Source organism: Hyla sarda, chromosome 1 (assembly GCF_029499605.1).
Source record: "Hyla sarda isolate aHylSar1 chromosome 1, aHylSar1.hap1, whole genome shotgun sequence".
Lineage (NCBI taxonomy): Eukaryota > Metazoa > Chordata > Amphibia > Anura > Hylidae > Hyla > Hyla sarda.
The window spans coordinates 215,104,132-215,121,953 of NC_079189.1; the positions used below are offsets into that span (position 1 = coordinate 215,104,132).

The following is a 17,822-nucleotide window of genomic DNA, read 5'->3' on the forward strand; positions in this document are numbered from 1 at the left end:
CATTTTTTAATGCATTTGGCTTTAATGAAGTAGGTCAACTGCCATCACAGTTATGTTATACAAGATTAGAACAAAAACTGTCAGCCTGTTTACCCACAATAAACCCAATACATTGGGTTATAGAGTGAACAAGAGTCCAACGAGGGGTCACTTACTTAAATATGTCCAGTAGGTCCTGAGATATGTCCCCCAGAAGATCCTCTGCAGTGACCGACTCCTGTTCACTCACACTATAAGGCCCCTTTCACACGATAAAAATTCATCTGTAATGAACGTCAGTCATAAGTCTTGAAAATCGGCCATTAAACGGCCGTTAGAAAATCCCTAACGGCCGCTAGAAAATCCCATTATAGTCTATGGGATTTTTCTAATAGCAGTTTTAACCCGTTATCGCCCGTTAATAACGGACGTGATTTTGTGACTGGCGATAGTAATGGGAGAAATAGTGCATGCACTATTTCTTCTGTTCTTTCCCCCGTCACAAAATAAAGGCAGTTATTAATAACGGGCGATAACTGGTTAAAACAGCTATTAGAAAAATTCCATAGACTATAATGGGATTTTCTAACGGCCGATTTTCAAGATTTGTGACGGACGTTCATTACGGATGAATTTTTATAGTCTGAAAGGGGCCTAACCCAGTGTATTGGGATTAGTGTGGGTGAACAGGCTGACAGTTTTCCTTTAAACACATTAGTTAATAAAGTTATTAAAAGGGTTGTTTAAGAATTATATATGACTATTATATTATAAATATACACATACATGCATACACACACACACACACACACACACACACGTGTGTATGTGCCTAATAATGAATGACACTTAGTATTTGTGTGAAGGATTCCATTTTGGAGTTGTGTATGGTACCAAGCCTTAGGTACAATGGTTACAAACAACTGTACTAGTTGCTCAATCGGATTGCTTCTTTTATTTTTTTAAATGGCCTCTGAAAAATGAAGCTGGTTGGTTGCTATGGGCAACTGCACGTTTTGATAAATATCCCTCTATATCTTTTCAGTTCATGAAACATCACACAGACCTGGTTTTAAAAAGTTTATTTGGCAAATATTTGAGAGGGGTCTAAAAGATTCCATCTATAGTGAGAGGGAAGGAGAAAAAAAAAGAAAAAGAAAAAAACAAAAAACAGAACGGAGGAGTCATGGCTTCAAAATGCAGCAACTCTCAAATGAACTGTAGGCAACATTTAACATCAATGTAGTAGCTTGTTACAAGGCAGACTTCCTCCTGCTACCAAGTTGCTCTGTTAGTGTTGGAAAGCCACCTAGTGCTGCTTCTGTAGGAGTTTACTGGCTGTGCTACTTAAGGTTTTTGCCTGTTTCACCAAATCCTTTTCACTGATTTGTTAATTTGAGAAGGAAAACAGAAAAAGTTAAATGAGGGTTGAGGGTAAATGATTAATAAAACAGAGAACATCAAAAGAAAAAGATCAATAAGAGAGATACATATAGATATACAATTAGGGTAAAGAGTATGGCATGTTTGTGTAAAAATTGCTTTTCCAGGTGCAGAATTAACATGTGTGGAATAACACAAAGTACAAACTAAGCAATCTCTCTCTTACATAATTCTATTGCATAGCATGACCTTCTTCATACTACTACGATTATGAATTACGGTAAGCACTAGAAATAAGAAATTTACACAATAGGCGACAGGTTCTCTTTATCGGTTTTCTAAAGAAAGTATTAAAAGGGGTTATCCAGCAATAGAAAACCAGAACTAAATTTCTTCCAAAAATAGCACCACACCTGTCCGCAGGTTGTGTGTAGTAGAACTCACTTGGCTCCATTCACTTCAATGAAAGTGAGCTGCAAAACCACACACAACCTGCAAACAAATGTGATGCAGATTATGAATAAATAAATTCTTTAAATAAGGTACTGGTTGATCCAGGTATATAAAGAGTTACTGCATTTTCAATCTTACTGCTTAACCCCTTTATGACCCAGCACATTGTTTTTGTCTTACTCTTTCTTCCGCCTCACATTCTAATACCCAGAACTTTTATTTTTCCACTGAGAAAGGTGTATTAGGGCTTATTTTTTGTGGCACAAGTTTAACTTTTTACTAGGGGGGGGGGGGGGGGGGGGGGAATCATAACATGCCTTCCCTTGTATTTTACACTATGTAATTTGCTTTAGCCACCGCGGACATCATCATCTATTGTCTTGTTTATTTTTAACTTTGTGAAGCCTTTTATGCTTTTTTTGTACTAATAAAATAAAATATATTATAGATCCGTAAATGTATGTGCTCTTATTGTGAATTGACTTGTAACGTTGGGTCAGTTACTACATTGGGGATTTTTTTACAGTTCGGGGTTATCTATATGTAGCCTGAGATTACATCATGGAGGTGCAGATGGGTCCCCTAGACACCAGGTATTACCAGCATTGAAGGTTTAAATGTAGTGATCGCTACTAATCAGGGCATTTAACCATTTCAATGTCCTCCATTGCAGGAAGATCTCAGCTGCTCTTATTCCTCTCAACCGACTCATGACTACATTTACGTCATAGGTCCAGAAGGGGTTAAAGAGGTATTCAGAGGGAAAAGAAAAAAGTCTTTAAATGAACTAGTGGCAGAAAATTAAACAGATTTGTAAATTACTTCTATATAAAACCATTAACCCCTTAAGGACTCAGGGTTTTTCAGTTTTTGCACTTTCGTTTTTTCCTCCATCATAACCCTCTAAATTTTTCACCTAAAAATCCATATTTTTGCGTCACCAATTCTACTTTCCAGTGACAGTCATTTTACCCAAAAATTCATGGCGAAACGGAAATAAAAAATCATTGTGCGACAAAATCGAAGACAAAACGCCGCCTTATTATTCTGTAGGTCCATACGGTTAAAATGATACCCTACTTATATAGATTTGATTTTGTCATACTTCTGGAACAAATCATAACTACATGCAGGAAAATTTATAAGTTTAAAAATGTCATCTTCTGACCCCTATAACTTTTTTATTTTTCCACATACAGGGTGGTATGAGGGCTCATTTTTTGCGCCGTGATCTGAAGTTTTTAACGGTACAATTTTTGTTTTGATCGGACTTTTTGATCACTTTTAGTTCATTTTTAATGGTATAAAAAGTGACCAAAAATAAGCTTTTTTGGACTTTTTGGAATTTTTTGACGTGTACGCCATTAACCGTATGGTTTAATTAATGATATATTTTTATAGTTCGGACATTTACGCACACGGCGATACCACATATGTTTATTTTTTTTTTATTTACACCGTTTAATTTTTTTTATGGGAAAAGGGGGGTGATTCAAACTTTTATTAGAGAAGGGGTTAAATGAACTTTATTAACACTTTTTTAAAACTTTTTTTTCGCAGTGTTATAGGCTCCATAGGGACCTATAACACTGCACACACTGATCTCCTATGCTGATCACTGGCGTGTATTAACATGCGTGTATTAACATGTTATCGGCGCTTGACTGCTCCTGCCTGGATCTCAGGCACGGAGCAGTCATTCGTTGATCGGACACCGAGGAGGCAGGTAAGGGCCCCCCCGGTGTCCTGTAAGCTGTTCAGGAAGCCGCAATTTGACCGCGGCAGTCCCGAACAGCCCGACTGACTAGCCAGGATACTTTCACTTTCGCTTTAGAAGCAGCGGTCAGCTTTGACCGCCGCTTCTAAAGGGTTAATACCGCACATTGCCGCGATCGGCGAAGTGTGGTATTAGCCGCGGGTCCCGGCCGTTGATGAGAGCCGGGACCGACGCGATGTGATGCGGGGTTGCAGCACGACCCCACTTCATATCGCGGGAGTCGGCGCAGGACATAAATATACATCCTGTGGCGTTAAAGGGGTACTCTGCTGGAAAACTTTTTTTTTTTTTTAAATCAACTAGTGCAGGAAAGTTAAACAGATTTGTAAATTACTTCTATTAAAAAAAGCTTAATCCTTCTAGTACTTATTAGCTTCTAAATGCTCCAGTGGAAATTCTATTCTTTTTAAATTTCCTTTTTGTCTGACCACAGTACTCTCTGCTGACACCTCTGTCCATTTTAGGAACTGTCGAGAGAAGAAAATTCCCATAGCAAACCTCTCCTGCTCTCAACAGTTTCTGAGACAGACAGAGGTGTCAGCAGAGAGCACTGTGTTCAGACATAAAAGAAATTCAAAAAGAACTAGAAGGATTGATTTTTTTAATAGAAGTAATTTACAAACCTGTTTCACTTTCTGTCGTCAGTTGATTTAACAATTTTTTTTCCCGATGGAGTACCCCTTTAAGGCTTTAAGACATGGGCAACTGCTACACTCTTCCTCTACACAGGGTTTGACAAATATCCCCTTAAAGGGGTACTCCGGCGCTTAGATATCTTATCCCCTATCCAAAGGATAGGTGATAAGATGCCTGATCGTGGGGGTCCTGCCGCTGGGGACCCCCGTGATCTCACACGCAGCACCCCAGTTAAAATCAGTCCCCGGAGCATGTTCGGTCCGGATCTGATTACCGGCGACCATGGGGCAGGTTGCGTGTGACGTCAAGCCTCCGCCCCTCAATGCAAGCCTATGGGAGGGGGCGTGACAGCTGTCCTTTGGATAGGGGATAAGATGTCTAAGCACCAGAGTACCCCTTTAAGTCCTGACCCAATTCTACTAATAGACAATCGTATCACAGCTTATGCCTTAAATGTATAAGATGGCAATAACCCTTGAGGGTGTTTTCACACATTCAGTGTCCTGCACATATTTGATGTGCTGGATTTGAAGCTGCAGATTATAATGTAAACTAAATGACTGAACACAGCATCAAATCTGCAGATTTATGTGCCACTCATCAAGTATGCGTAGGATACTGTATGTCTAAAAATACCCTTAAGGTACATTCACACATACCATATCTGCTGCTGTAGATTTTATGCTGTTAAATCAATACAAATAGTTGTACACAGTATTCAATCTGCTATGGATACAGTATGTGTGAAGGTACCCTTTAACTTTGTGTGTGTTTTTTATATTGAAAACATAATTTCACAAAGTGCAAAATATGATAATTATTTAACATACAACTAAATATTGCAAAGGTCTTGATATGTTCAGAACAAACCTTAAATAAGACAAAGGGGAGATTTATCAAACCTAGAGCAAAAGATCAGAGGAGCAGTTGCCCATTGCTCATAGAAACAGATTCCAGTTTTCATGTTTAAAAAAGGACTCTGGAAAATGAAAGCTGTTATGAGCAACTGCTCTACTGTTCCTTTGCACAAGGTTTAATAAATCTCCCCAAAAAGGTTTTCCATTTAATGTATACCTCATGAAAAATATGTTTTCCCATAAAAGCCTTCAATTTCAGTGAAAACAATACACAGGGGGAATTTAAATAGCTAAAAATATCAATGGTCAACTTGTATATGAGAATCTTCTGATCTCAGTAAACACATCCAGATCTACAATATAAATCTCCAACACACTCAATGTGGGCGTTACCTTTGCTCCAGTTGTTTGACAGTGGCTGCCATCTGATTGGTTTTCTCTTCCAAGCGAATGTTTAATTCAGTCTTCTGTTTCACCGCCAAGTCTGAGCTCTGTAGGAGAGATTACCATAATTAAAATAAGGTCTCTCAGAAACAGAAGTTATGCAAGACAATTAGACAAGTAATGGTTACTTTACTGTGCAGATCAGTTCCATTAGGTCCTTAGATTTTGATGAATTATTATTACCTGTCTATAGAACAGCTTCACCCTTACAACACTGTTAGATGGACATTCCAAACTTGAAAAGTTATATCCCATCAACAGGACAGAGGATGAAAAGCTTTGAAAGAATGAAGTGATAAACATGTATGCGCGCTGGTCCCAGAAGTCAGACCACCGGTCAGCTTGTTATCCTCTATCCTTTTGGAGTTAAGAATAACCCTTTAAAGGTGCCTAATGCGAATCCTCCACCTCGGACCTGTTTTTCGGAAATGGGTTCAGTTGTTATATTACTCCCCTAGGGCCCTGAGTACGTACTAATTTAGAGGTATCCGAGGCATTCCAGTTGGGCAGGAGCACCAGGCAGGGGTGCCCCCAATCTCCCTTTCTCTTTGCCTTAGCTGTAGAGCCCCTGGTGGTGGCAGTTCGCTCCTCTACTTAAATTAAAGGGATCGCTAGGGGTTCCCTGACTGAGAAGATATCTCTGTATGCGGACAACTTAACCGGGCTCTGAAATCCTTCTACTGGCAGAATAAACATCCAAGGCTGGGACAGGCTCTGCTCCAGGCGCATAAGCAGCGGGTGGTCTAGCCGCCCCTAATATGCATTATTATTTTCTGGCCTCACAGCTGGTGTACGTGGCCTGGTGGATCGACCTGTATCTTTCCAATGCCTTCACGGCTTTGGCGGGGGCTCTCCTGGGTTCTTACGAGACACTGACTAATGCATTATACAGGTATGTTCCCTCTATATCCTTAGCGGCCCCTATTAAGACTGTGGCGGCAGTCTGGTCGGTGGTTACTGGACGCTTCCCTCAGCCGGTTGTCTCTCCAAGAGCACCCCTGTGGGTAATCCACATTTGGAACACCTATGGGAGTTAGAGGCAGCCGGATTTTGGAGCTCACTGGGAATCAAGTTTGCTATGCACCTGTTTGGAGAGGACTGTGTCTTTCCTTCCTTTGCTGAGGTTAGAGAACGATTTAATGTCCCTCAGGATGCCCACTTCCGGTATCTTCAGTTGCAACATGCAGTCTCTGCGCAGTTTGGTTGCCTGGAAGTTACCCCTGTCTTTAATGAATTGGAGATGCTCCTGGGGACCACAAACCTGGCTAAGCCTCTCACTCAGTTATGCGTTGCTGCAATCAGTGGGTCCGGACCCATTTGCTGTGGCGCAGTTGAAGTAGGTCGAGGATATTCCCAGCCTTTCAGAGGATATGTGGAAGGAGGTTGTTAAGATGTATTATTCTACAGTAGTTAGTGCTCGGGTTATGCTTATTCAATCCAGGTTCATCCTTCATTTGTACTATACCCCAGTCAGACTACATCAGATGGGGTCTCGGGGTCGGAGGTCTGTTTTAGGTGTGGGAGAGAGAGGGGCACCTTTTTACAAGCGGTTTGGACTTGCTCCTGTGTTGTGCCCTTTTGACGAAAGGTAATGACTTTCTTGGTCAGATCACGTAGAATTCCCCTTTGTCTTAACGCCAGAGGTTTGTTTGCTGGGGGTTATTAATGGGATGGAGACGGGCTCTTATAGACGCATTTTGGTCCGCTTACTCTTGTTTTGTGTGCGTAAAGTTATAGTGATGGCCTGGAAGGATGTGTCAGCCCCCCCTCTGGCCCGATGGATTGCCCTAGTTAATAAATATGTCCCATTATATCATGCCCTTTATGTCAGTAGGAAATGTCCGAAAAAGTTTGACAAGGTCTGGGTTCCATGGTTGTTGTTGTTGTTGTTGGAGGTCTCTACTGATCCTCCAGTTCGGGGAGACTCTCAGACGTAGAATGTCTACATGGGTATTGAGGAGCTCTTAGGGTATGTTTGGATATGTGTGTGTTAATGAAATTGTCTGTAGTGTGGTCTTCATGTGTTGTTCTGTGTGGGCCTCCCTGCCATCGATTCTACACACGCGTTCAGTTCTTGTACAGCTGTTCCTTTGGCATGACTATGTTGGGAGTGGAGGGGGAAGGTCTATCGGAACTGTTTGTGTCTGTTATTCAGTTGATTGAAAACCAATAAAAATATGTTTAAAAAAATAAATAAAAATAAAACGAATAACCCTTTAAAATAATGCTCAACTGAATGACCTGTCCATTTTATGGAGAGCCAATTGAAATTGCTTATCAGTGACCTTTATGCTTTATAGTGTTGCTTTCATTTAACCCCTTTAAGGACCTTAAGGACCCAGCCAATTTTCACTGTAGGACACGGCCATTTTTTGCACATCTGACCACTGTCATTTTAAACATTAATAACTCTGGGATGCTTTTACCTTTCATTCTGATTCCGAGATTGTTTTTTCGTGACATTCTACTTTATGTTAGTGGTAAAATTTTGTCGATATTTGCATCATTTCTTGGTGAAAAATTCCAAAATTTTATTAAATTTTATTGAAAATTTCGCATTTTTTTTTACTTTGAAGCTCTCTGCTTATAAGGAAAATGAATATTCCAAATAAATTATATATTGATTCACGTATACAATATGTCTACTTTATGTTTCCATCATAAAGTTGACATGTTTTTACTTTTGGAAGACATCAGAGGGCTTCAAAGTATAGCAGCAATTTTCCACAAAATTTTCTAAATCAAAATTTTCCAGTGACCAGTTCTGTTTTGAAGTGGATTTGAAGGGCCTTCTTATTAGAAATACCCCACAAATGACCCCATTATAAAAACTGCACCCCTCAAAGTATTCAAAATGACATTCAAAAGGTTTGTTAACCCTTATAGGTGTTTCACAGGAATAGCAGCAAATTGAAGGAGAAAATTCAAAATCTTCATTTTTTACACTCGCATGTTCTTGTAGACCCAGTTATTGAATTTTTACAAGGGGTAAAAGGAGAGAAATCCATCTAAAATGTGTAACCCAATTTCTCTCGAGTAAGAAAATACCTCATATGTGTATGTCAAGTGTTCTGCGGCGCAGTAGAGGGCTCAAAAGGGAATTTTGGAGATTTTGGAGAGTGAGTTTTTCTGAAATGGTTTTTGGGGGCATGTCACATTTAGGAAGCCTCTATGGTGCCAGAACAGCAAAAAAAAAAAAAAAAAAAATCCACATGGCATACTATTTTGGAAACTACACCCCTCAAGGCACGTAACAAGGAGTCCAGTGAACCTTAACACCCCACAGGTGTTTGACGACTTTTCGTTAAAGTTGGATGTGTAAATTATTTTTTATTTTTTTTCACTAAAATGCTAGTTTTCCCTCAAATTAATTTTTTTTACAAGGGGTAATAGGACAAAATGCCCCCCAAAATTTGAAACCCCATTTCTTCTGAGTATGGAAATACCCCATGTATGGACGTCAAGTGCTCTGCTGGCGCACTACAATGCTCAGAAGAGAAGGAGTCCCATTGAGCTTTTGGGAAAAAAATTGTTTGGAATGGAAGTCAGGGGCCATGTGTGTTTACAAAGCCCTCCGTGGGGCCAGAACAGTGGACCCCCCCCACATGTGACCCTATTTTGGAAATTACACCCCTCACAGAATTTAATAAGGGGTGCAGTGAGTATTTACACCCCACTGGCGTTCGACAGATCTTTGGAACAGTGGGCTGTGCAAATGAAAAATTACATTTTTCATTTTCACGTACCACTGTTCCAAAAATCTGTCAGACACCTGTGGGGCGTAAATGCTCACTGTACCCCTTATTACATTCCATGAGGGGTGTAGTTTCCAAAATGGGGTCACATGTGGGTATTTATTTTTTTGCGTTTATGTCAGAACCGCTGTAAAATCGTCCACCCCTGTGCAAATCACCAATTTAGGCCTCAAATGTACATGGTACACTCTCACTCCTGAGCCTTGTTGTGCGCCCGCAGAGCATTTTACGACCACATATGGGGTACTTCCGTACTCAGAAGAAATTGCGTTACAAATTTTGGGGGGTCTTTTTTTCCTTTTAACGCTTGTGAAAATAAAAAGTATGGGGCAACACCAGCATGTTGGTGTACATTTTTTTATTTTTTTACACTAACAAGCTGGTGTAGCCCCCAACTTTTCCTTTTCTTAAGGGGTAAAAGGAGAAAAAGCCCCCCAAAATTTGTAGTGCAATTTCTCCCGAGTACGGAGATACCCCATATGTGGCCCTAACCTGTTTCCTTGAAATACGACAGGGCTCTGAAGTGAGAGCGCCATGCGCATTTGAGGACTAAAATGGGGATTGCATAGGGGTATTCTACGCCAGTGATTCCCAAACAGGGTGCCTCCAGCTGTTGCTAAACTCCCAGCATGCCTGGACAGTCAGTGGCTGTCCAGAAATGCTGGGAGTTGTTGTTTTGCAACAGCTGGAGGCTCTGTTTTGGAAACACTGCCGTACAATACGTTTTTAATTTTTATTGGGGGGACAGTGTAAGGGGCTGTATATGTAGTGTTTTACTCTTTATGATGTGTTAGTGTAGTGTAGTGTTTTTAGGGTACATTCACACTGGCGGGTTACAGTAGGTTTCCCGCTAGGAGTTTGCGCTGCGGCAAAAAATTTGCCGCAGCCCAAACTTGAAGCAAGAAACTTACTGTAAACCTGCCCGTGTGAATGTACCCTGTACGTTCACCTGGGGGGGCAAACCTCCAGCTGTTTCAAAACTACAACTCCCAGCATGTACTGACAGACTGTGCATGCTGGGAGTTGTAGTTTTGCAACAGCTGGAGGCACACTGGTTGGAAAACCTTCAGTTAGGTTCTGTTATCTAACTCAGTATTTTCCAACCAGTGTGCTTCCAGCTGTTGCAAAACTACAACTCCCAGCATGTACTGATCACCAAAGGGCATGCTGGGAGATGTAGTTATGCAACAGCTGGAGGTACGCAACTACAACTCCCAGCATTCCGAGACAGCTGTTTGGGCATTCTGGGATTTGCAGATTTGCAACATCTGGAGGGCTACAGTTTTCGAGACCACTGCAAAGTGATCTCCAAACTGTGGTGCTCCAGCTGTTGCAAAACTACAAATCCCAGCATGCCCGAACAGCAAACAGCTTTTTGGGCATGCTAGGAGTTGTAGTTTTGCAAGATCTGGAGGGCTACAGTTTAGGGACCACTATCTAGTGGTCTCATACTGTACCCTCCAGATGTCGCTAGGCAACTCATCGGCTTCCGTAGGATCCAGCCGCACGACGTCGCCCCCCCGCCGATCTCCGTCGCCTGCCGCCTCCGGATCAGTAAGTGGATCTTTGGCGCCTATTGTGGGTGGGCAGGATGGGGAAAACGAAAGTAAACCCCTGCCACCTCACTCCTATCTCTTCAGGGGGGTTGTGGGTGTCATGGACACCTGTGATCCCCCTTCTATCCGGGTCACTGGGTCACCATAGACCCGTAATCGCGCAAATCGCAAGTGTGAATTCACTTGCGATTTGCCGCGATCGCCGACATGGGGGGGTCTGATGACCCCCCTGGGCCTTTGCACGGGATGCTTGCTGAATGATTTCAGCAGGCATCCCGGTCCGATCTCCACCCGGTGCGCAGCAGGGGCTGGAATTGTCCATGACGTATGCGTACGTCATGGGTCCTTAAGTACCAGGGTGTCATGACGTACGCGTACGTCAAGGGTCCTTAAGGGGTTAAGGGGTACTCCGCTGGATTTATTATTTTTTTTAAATCAACTGGTGCCAGAAAGTTAAACAGATTTGTAAATTACTTCTATTAAAAAATATTAATCCTATTGCTCCACAGGAAGTGCTTTTATTTTTGAATTTATTTTCTGCCTGACCACAGTGCTCTCTGCTGACACCTCTGTCCATTTTAGTAACTGTCCAGAGTAGTAGCAAATCCCCATAGAAAACGTCTCCTGCTCTGGACAGTTTCTGAGACAGACAGAGGTGTCAGCAGAGAGCACTGTGGTCAGACAGAAGAGAAATTCAAAAAGAAAATAACTTCTTGTGGAGCATACAATATATAGAAGCCCATAAGTACTAGAAGGATTAAGATTTTTTAATAGAAGTAATTTACAAACCTGTTTAACTTTCTGTCATCAGTTGAATTAACAAAAAAAGGTTTTCCGGTGGAGTATCCCTTTAAGGCTTTAAGCCATGGGCAACTGCTCCACTTTTCTTTTTAAAATTTATTTTCTGTCTGACCAGAAGTGCTCTCTGCTGACACCTCTGTCCATGTCAGCAACTGTCCAGTACCTTCAAAATAAATGGAGAGAAAGAGGGGGACCGTGCCTGGTGAGATACCCAAGACACCAGATGGGGGTATAGAGCGAACAATGCCAGCCTTGCAGGTGGCAGCTCACCTTATAGTAGATAATCAGGTTGGGGTTACAAATATGCTCCTGGCGGAAAAGAACTGCAAAGCCCAACAAGTTACAGGAGTAGAAAATCCAGTCCTGTCTGTAGAATCAATGAAAATGGCTAAAGGACATATGCATCAGGCGCTATTCAGTGTTCCAGCAGGAAAGAAGGATATCCAAAGCGAAAGGTCATAAAAATACCATCAGGCACTATGTTTATTCAATTCAGAGACCAATGACGTGTTTCGGAGGTACAGTTCTCCTTCCTCAAATTGGCATACAAAGTATCACACATAAAGCATATTTATAGAGCAAAAATGGGTGCCAGGTTAAAGTGGGTGGAGTTACCCTGTCCCACATAAAACATGAAAGGGCCCCATAAAACAATACAAAAACAGAAATCAATAATATATTAAAGGAGATATCCAGTGCTGAAAACTTATCCCCTATCCTAAGGATAGGGGATAAGTTTCAGATCGGGGGGGTCCGACCGCTGGGGCCCCCAGCAATCTTCTGTACGGGGCCCAGGCTCGCTGGCAAGATAGCGGGTGCCAACCACAGCACGAAGCGGCGGCGGACACGCTATGGCAGAGCCGTGGATTGCCGAAGGCAGCGATCCGGCTCTGCCAAAGAGTTGTATTGAGGGGGCGTGTCAGCCGCCGCTTTGTGCGGTGGTCCACACCCCCCCTTCTTGTGGGCTGTCGGGGCCCCGTACAGGAGATCTGAATCTTATCCCCTATCCTTAGGATAGGGGATAAGTTTCTCAGCACTGGACTACTCCTTTAAAAAAAAAAGTATTGTACATCTACAGGAAGCATATAATGAATGCACAATTTAGAGAACGATAACTGTAGGTCACAGCATGCCCGTTCACGCTGTGAACCAGCAGTACTGTGCGAAAAAGGGGCTTAATGGAGACAATAGTAAACAAACATATGACGTTCCACTACGATGTAGGAACGAGGTTCAATGAAGCGAAGCATCAACATAGGCAGTCGTAGTATACTGCTGTCAGCGATCGTAATGTAGAGCGCATCCCAGTGCTCTGCTCTGATCCGAAACCACGGACTGCCATTGGCCAATAGGAGCAGATTGGTAGAAGACCTAAGGATGGATAGGAGCGCTCAATCAGAGGCTATGCGATGTGGAGCAGATTCAAAACAGAGTGCAGGAGGGATGGCAGCTACTGTAAAGAGAATAGAAAGATGCTATTGGACCTTAATAAACGGCCGTGGATATGTGTAATTGGCAAATAATTCTCAACAATGGGCAGAAAGGAAATATGAGCTAGCCCATATACAGTGTGGGGAAGAATGTATATACCATTATAGATCATATATTAAGGGTAAATCTACATATATATAAAAAGTATATTAAAATTTAAAAATTACATAACATACTAACATTTTATATTTTAATATACTATTAATATATGTAGATTTACCCTTAATATATGATCTATAATGGTATATACATTCTTTCCCACACTGTATGTATATGGGCTAGCTCATATTTCCTTTCTGCCCATTGTTGAGAATTATTTGCCAATTACACATATCCACGGCCATTTATTAAAGGAGTAGTCCAGTGGTGATTCAGTGGTTTACAACTTATCCCCTATCTTAAGGATAGGGGATAAGTTGCAGATCGCGGGGGGTCCGACCCCTGGGGCCCCCCGCGATCTCCTGTACGGAGCCCCGACAGCCCGCGGGAAGGGGGCGTGTCGACCTCCGCACGAAGCGGCGGCCGACACGCCCCCTCAATACAACTCTATGGCAGAGCCGAAGCGCTGCCTTCGGCAATCTCCGGCTCTGCCATTGAGATGTATTGAGGGGGCGTGTCGGCCGCCGCCTCGTGCGGGGGTCGACACCCGCTATCTCGGCGGAGAGCCGGGGCCCCGTACAGAGAGATCGCAGGGGGCCCCAGCGGTCGGACCCCCCGCGATCTCAAACTTATCCCCTATCCTTAGGATAGGGGATACGTTTTTCACCACTGGACTACCCCTTTAAGGTCTAATAGCATCTTTCTATTCTCTTTACAGTAGCTGCCATCCCTCCTGCACTCTGTTTTGAATCTGCTCCACATCGCATAGCCTCTGAGTGAGCGCTCCTATCCATCTTCAGGTATTCCACCTATCTGCTCCTATTGGCCAATGGCAGTCCGTGGTTTCGGATCAGAGCAGAGCGCAGGGATGCGCTCTACATTACGATCGCTGACAGCAGTATACTACGGCTGCCTATGTTGTTGTTTCTCTTTATTAAACCTCATTCCTACATCGTAGTGGAACATCATATGTTTATTTACTATTGTCTCCATTTAGCCTCTTTCTCGCACAGTACTGCCGGTTCACAAAGTGAACGGGCATGCTGTGACCTACAGTTAGTATCATTCTTTAAATTGTGCATTCATTATATGCTTCCTGTATATGTACACTATTTGTTTTATAATATATTGTTATTTATTTCTGTTTTTGTATTGTTTTATGGGGCAGAGGGTAACTCCCCCCACTTTAACCTGGCACCCATTTTTGCTCTATAAATATGCTGTGTGGGATATTTTGTATGGCAATCTGAGGGAGGGCTGTACCTCCGAAACGCGTCATTGGTCTCTGAATTGAACAAACAGTGCCTGCTGGTACTTTTATGACATTTCGCTTTGGATATCCTTCTTTCCTGCTGGAACACTGAACAGAGCCTGATGCATGGGTCCTTTTGCCATTTCCAGAGGAACTGTCCAAAGCAGGAGAAGTTAGTTATGGGGATTTGCTACAACTCTGGACAGTTCCTAAAATGGACAGAGGTGTCAGCAGAGAGCACTTGTGGTCAGACAAACAAATTTAAAAATAAAATAACTTCCTCTGTAGTATACAGAAGCTGATAAGTCCAGGGAGGATTGATATTTTTAATAGAAGTAATTTACAAATCTGTTTAACTTTCTGGCACCAGTTGTTTAGAAAAAAAAAAAAAATGTTTTCCAGCGTAAGTACTCCTTTTAGGACAGTCAGCTTCATTTTTGCATTTTCATTTCTTTCTCCTCTCCGAAGAGCCGTAACTGTTTTTCCATCTTCAGACTAATATGAGGGTTTATTTTTTGCGTGATCAATTGCTCTTTGTAATGACAGCTTTTATTTTACCATAACATCTACAGCACAACCAAGAAAATACTACATGGAGAAATTGAAAAGAAAACTGAAATTTTGGAGGGTTTCGTTTTTAAGCAAGTGCACTCTACGGTAAAACTGACATGTTCTCTTTATTCTGAGGGTCAATACGATTAAAATGATACCCTTGTTTACATGCATTCTAGTATTGTACTACTGTTAGAGAAATAAATCTGTACCACTTTTGCATATATGTGACTTTTTAATCAATTTTTATAAAAACATTTCTGGGATGTGATATGACCAAAGACGAGCGAACTTACAGTAAATTCGATTCATCACGAACTTCTCGGCTCGGCAGTAGATGACTTATCCTGCATAAATTAGTTCAGCTTTCAGATGCTCCGGTGGGCTGGAAAAGGTGGATACAGTCCTAGGAAAGATTATCCTAGGACTGTATCCACCTTTTCCAGCCCACGGGAGCACCTGAAAGCTGAACTAATTTATGCAGGATAAGTCCTCAACTGCCGAGCCGAGAAGTTCGCGACGAATCAAATTTACTGTAAGTTCGCTCATCTCTAGATATGACCAAACGCAGTAATTTTAAAAGTTTTATTTCTTCTCGTTTACGCCGTTCACTGAATGGGATCATCAACATTTTAAATAGTTTGGAAATTTATGCATGCAGCGATACCAAATATGTATAGAAGAAGACTGCAGCAGAGCGGCAGGTGGCCACCATCTTGACTCACTGGACTCCCTGCAATTGCACCGTGGGTAGCCCGATGAATCTAAGGCCCAGTTATACTTCAGCAATGAGTAATTATCACAGCATCTGAAGGCTTAATGGCGGGCATCAGTGTAATCAGTAAGTTCCCGTCACCAGCTTTCCATCAAGTTTTTACTTTTATTAGAGATCCATTAAAAATATACTGATTAAAAAGTAAATAAAAAAAAGGCTTTAAGTGTTTCAAACTGTTAAACAGTCTTTTATACTTACCACAATCAACAAAGAAGTATTTAGTTTATTTTCTCTTGGCTATATCTAGAGAACGGTGGGGGACTCTGACACATTGACTGCTTAAAACGTTTGACATGTTTGTCTGACATGTTTCTTTTTTTTGTTTTAAATGACAGTAATGCATTAAAGGAGTACTGTGGTGTAGGGCAATTTACCTCCTTTCCAAAAGGACCCCCCAGCGATCTCCTGCACTGCACCCCAGCTCTCCACATGAAATCAAGCTAGCAGGCAATGGCCGACTCCATGCATCTCTATGGGACAGCCAAAGATACAGCCTTCGTGCATCTTCGGCTCTCCCATAGAGATGCAAGAAGAGGAGCGTGTTGACCACCGCTTCTTGGGGGGGCAAGAAGAGAGGTGGGCGCCAGGCAGGATAGGGGATAAATTGTCCTACGTCACAGTACTCCTTTAAAGCACCATGACTTCCTCATTCATCAACTAGGGTGCATTTACACCACAATTTCTTCATACGGATGCCAGATCCAGCAGGGAGATTTAAAAACCGACCGTATTTGAAACCAACCGTATTTATTTAAATGGGCGGCTCATTTTTGCACCAAATCAGTTTTTACAACAGTTTTCAGTCCGGCAACAAAACCGGATCTGGCAGCTGTATGAAAAAAAAAAAAAATCAACGTTTTTCTGGACTTTTCGTTTAATAAAATATTTTTCCACCTAGAAGTTTAAAAATTTTTTTTTTTTTTTTTTTTAACATTTATTGAAGAATAACTGGATGTACAGCAACAAAGTGATACACAAATTGATGTGAAAGGACTAATGCATTTACACATCTATTAGTGTACAAAAAAGAAAAGAAATCTTACCTGAAGTTTAAAGGATAGTTCATGCTTTAAAGCCCTGAGATCATCAAGCTGTTGTCTGAGTGCTGCTAAAGCATCTTGCTTCTCACAGACATCTTTATCCAGCATCTTCATAGCCATTTCCATCTCTTGTTTTATTCCTATTTGTACTTCCAGCTCTTTCTCTACATCCTAAAGCATAATATGTATTAGATGGAAAAATTTACACATACCTCTACCTTTATCTTCTCTCTTTACCATATATACAGTTTAGTATACCTTTAAATTTAGTTTTGCTGCTAGCCCCACCTTCTGAAGATAGATCCTAAAAACTGCGGGGAGATGTATTAAAAGTTGTGCAGAGGAAAAGTTGACCAGTTGTCCGTAGCAACCAAAAGGATCACTTCTTTATTTATTAAAATTTATTTTAAAGCAATCTGATTGGTTGCTATGGACAACTGCTCTTCTTTCCCTCTGCACAGGTTTTAATCAATCTTCCCAATTGTGCTATACAGTGCTTTGTGCTGTTCATTAACAGGCTACTGAACATGTAATCACTAAAATATTAAGGCAGATTACTAAAACTATCCAATTCTTAGACAGTGTAAATATAGACTAGGCAGTCTGAGAATGTGCCAGATTTAAGTGGCTAATGTTATTTGTTAAATCTGATGAATCGTTTGACTGTCTTAATTTGTACAAGAATCTGGTGCACATGATTTGTGCTACAATTCCGTAAATTTGCACCAAGGTGTCTAGTGTATACCTCTGATTGCTCCTACTAGCCCTATCGACACAAAAACTATTGTGCCATTTGTCAAATAGGAGAGCAGACGTATTGCCAGACTATGCTGCCCTTAATAGCATTGCATAGTCTGACGACAGACAAGTGTGCTTTGTATGGGAGATATTAGGCTCCACCCACCAGCTCCGGGAGAACTGAAAATTAAAGACAAAGCCTGAAGAGCAAGAATCTGCTAAACATGCCAAATA

At 41.7% G+C, this 17,822-nt stretch overlaps 1 protein-coding gene across 9 annotated transcripts in view; it reads right to left on the reverse strand.

Annotated features, from left to right (window-relative positions):
* The window catches only part of RUFY3 (RUN and FYVE domain containing 3), a 108,271-nt gene that overhangs the window by 25,888 nt on the left and 64,561 nt on the right, over positions 1-17,822 (reverse strand). For 7 of the 9 annotated variants that reach the window (XR_008891769.1, XR_008891774.1, XR_008891772.1 and 4 more), the window contains exons 11-12: positions 16,854-17,021; positions 5,479-5,576 (exon numbers count right to left, since the gene is read on the reverse strand). Coding sequence is in view for 5 of the 9 variants with exons in the window: in XM_056568694.1 (XP_056424669.1) it covers positions 5,479-5,576; positions 16,854-17,021 (266 nt within the window). In the remaining 4 variants the exon portion in view is untranslated. Of the gene's footprint in view, positions 1-1,046; positions 1,362-5,478; positions 5,577-16,853; positions 17,022-17,822 lie in introns of those variants that run through there. The other 2 variants (XM_056568698.1, XM_056568699.1) reach the window with 1 other exon arrangement.